Source organism: Argentina silus (genome assembly GCF_951799395.1).
Source record: "Argentina silus genome assembly, chromosome: 17".
NCBI lineage: Eukaryota > Metazoa > Chordata > Actinopteri > Argentiniformes > Argentinidae > Argentina > Argentina silus.
Genome location: NC_139671.1, coordinates 17875804 through 17878299, shown reverse-complemented (window position 1 = coordinate 17878299; position 2496 = coordinate 17875804). Strand labels below are relative to the sequence as shown.

General features: G+C 53.6%; 1 protein-coding gene across 1 annotated transcript; it reads left to right on the top strand.

Annotated features, from left to right (window-relative positions):
* Nucleotides 1–717: 717 nt before the first annotated feature.
* On the top strand, nucleotides 718–2085 carry pou3f2a (POU class 3 homeobox 2a; the record flags this gene model as incomplete). The annotated part of the gene is made up of 1 exon (XM_083689509.1): nucleotides 718–2085. One exon carries the CDS (start codon nucleotides 718–720, stop codon nucleotides 2083–2085), a length of 1368 nt encoding a protein of 455 aa, XP_083545635.1.
* Between the last annotated feature and the right edge of the window lie 411 nt (nucleotides 2086–2496).

The window sequence follows — 2496 nt, the reverse complement described above, 5'->3', positions numbered from 1 at the left end:
GAGCGAGCCGCCCGAATGGGCTCTTTGGAATGGAACGAAAAGAAGAGGCGAATGCAGCTGTGACGTGGGCGTTGTTGTTCCATTCACTGCGCTCGCTATGGCAACGGGGCAGAGGCCCGGGAAAAATGCGGCCCTTCTCTTTGGACAGCGGGAGGAGAGAGAGGCAGCTGGAGGACCCGTGGTAATATCCCACTGCTCTGGGCGCAAAACACCGTAAACATAGACCTATACTCAAAACAAGGATTTCCATGAGAATAGTTTTAAAGAATTAAATGAAAATTATTAAATGAAAATAATGGAACCTAACCTTTAACAATATAATAGCCTAGATGGCCTAATTGGATTATCATGGCTAAATATTTTGGATGAATTCCAAAGTGAAATTATTGCTGTTTGGTGGACACAATTGAAAAATAATAAACTTTTTCGCAAATAGGCATAGGCCTGCACTATGGTCTATTCGTTTTTAAGCATCAATACAAAGGAAACATTCCCACAAAGAATCGAAATAATTGTTAAGTATAAATGACCCCCAATCGATCCTCATCAAAGTTTAGCAAAACGAAAGTTTAGTGACCCCTTTTTTTCTACGCGGAGGTAAGTCTCTATCCTCTGTTTCCAGTCAACCCCAGCTTTTCACTCCGCTTTAGTCTGCAGCAGGACTGCCAGTATTGTGAGGGAGAGTGATAGGGGTTTCTATAGAATCTCCCGTGACCAATGAGCGGGGTGCTGTCAGGGGTAACCACATCTGTCAACCGTTCTTGGCCAATAAAGAGCGGAGCGAGGCGGACCTCAGGTGCGCGCCTCTGCGTCCCCTTGGCACGGAGCCCGGGAGAAAGAGAGAGACGCCTAGCTGCCCCGTGGCGGAATAGAGTAACTGTCAAAGGCAGCTCCTTTTCAACTCGAGCTATCACTCCGGCTCCGAGAGTTATGGCGACCGCAGCGTCCAACCACTACAGCGTCCTCACTACCCCCAGCAGCGCGCCGCCGCCGCACACGGAGTCCGGGAGCATGCAGCAGGCGGCGGTGTACAGGGACGCGCACACCCTGCTCCAGAACGACTACACGCTACCGGGCGGTGGTCATCCGCTCAGCCACGCGCACCAGTGGATAACGGCGCTGTCGCACGGGGACGGGGCGCCCTGGCCATCCAGTCCTCTCGGAGAGCAGGACGTGAAGCCGGTGTTGCACAACAGCGACCGGGAGGAACTGCAGAATTCCGCCAGTCTGCAGCAGCAACAGCAACAGCAGCAACAGCGACACCCTCACCTCGCGCACCAGACACACCACGACGCCAGGGTATGGCGAACGAGCATGGCCACCACGCACATCCCCGGCATGGCGACGTCTGACGGTCAGAGTCTAGTGTATTCCCAGTCCGGGTTCGGCCTGGTTCCGGGGCCGCCGGGGGGCGAGCAGGGGATGCACCACCACCCCCTGCGAGACGAGGAGCACCACAGCCCGCACCTGAGCGAGCATGAAGGCGGGGGTGGGCACCAGTCGCTCTCACATCACCAGCACGGGGGCCACCCCGATCACTCTGATGAGGACCAGCCGACCTCGGACGATCTGGAGCAATTCGCCAAGCAGTTCAAGCAGCGGCGCATCAAACTCGGCTTCACCCAAGCGGACGTGGGGCTGGCACTGGGGACTCTATATGGAAACGTCTTTTCCCAAACCACTATCTGCAGGTTCGAGGCCCTTCAACTAAGCTTCAAAAACATGTGTAAACTCAAGCCCTTGCTGCACAAGTGGCTGGAAGAGGCGGACTCCACCTCTGGCAGCCCCACCAGCCTGGATAAGATCGCGGCGCAGGGTAGGAAGAGGAAAAAGAGGACATCCATCGAAGTAGGCGTCAAGGGGGCTTTGGAAAGCCATTTTCTCAAATGTCCTAAACCCGGGGGGGCGGAGATCACCTCCATAGCGGACGGCCTGCAGCTGGAAAAGGAGGTGGTGAGGGTTTGGTTTTGTAACAGGAGACAGAAGGAGAAGAGAATGACACCGATGGGAGGACAGTTACCGGGAACCGAGGACATGTACGGGGACACCCCACCTCACCACGGCGGTCAGACCCCAGTGCAATGACCCGAGCTTGATATAGAAACATAAGGACCCCCTGAAGGGGTTTGAATGTCCCCCTATTTGTTTCTCTGTGCCGGACCAGTTAGCATTGGACTTTAGCCAGTGCTAATATTGGACCTATGGAACACAGTGGGAATACTGAGCAACTGAAGCACTACCCAGACACAGAGGCTAGAGCTACGTGGGGAGTTTTCATGCCGTGGAAATGTTATGCGCAATAGGCTGCGTGAAGCTTGGTTGGTGTGTGCTAACCAAAAAAAAAGGTTCTCAAATATCATTGACATGAAATGAATTCATATATCGCCAATGTGTCATAAAAGATAAGACGGAATGAGGTGTGCACGTGCTGTACCAGGGGGAACAGGCATGAAAAGTCGCAGTCGTCAGTCGGTAAATAAACGCCATCTTTCGTCA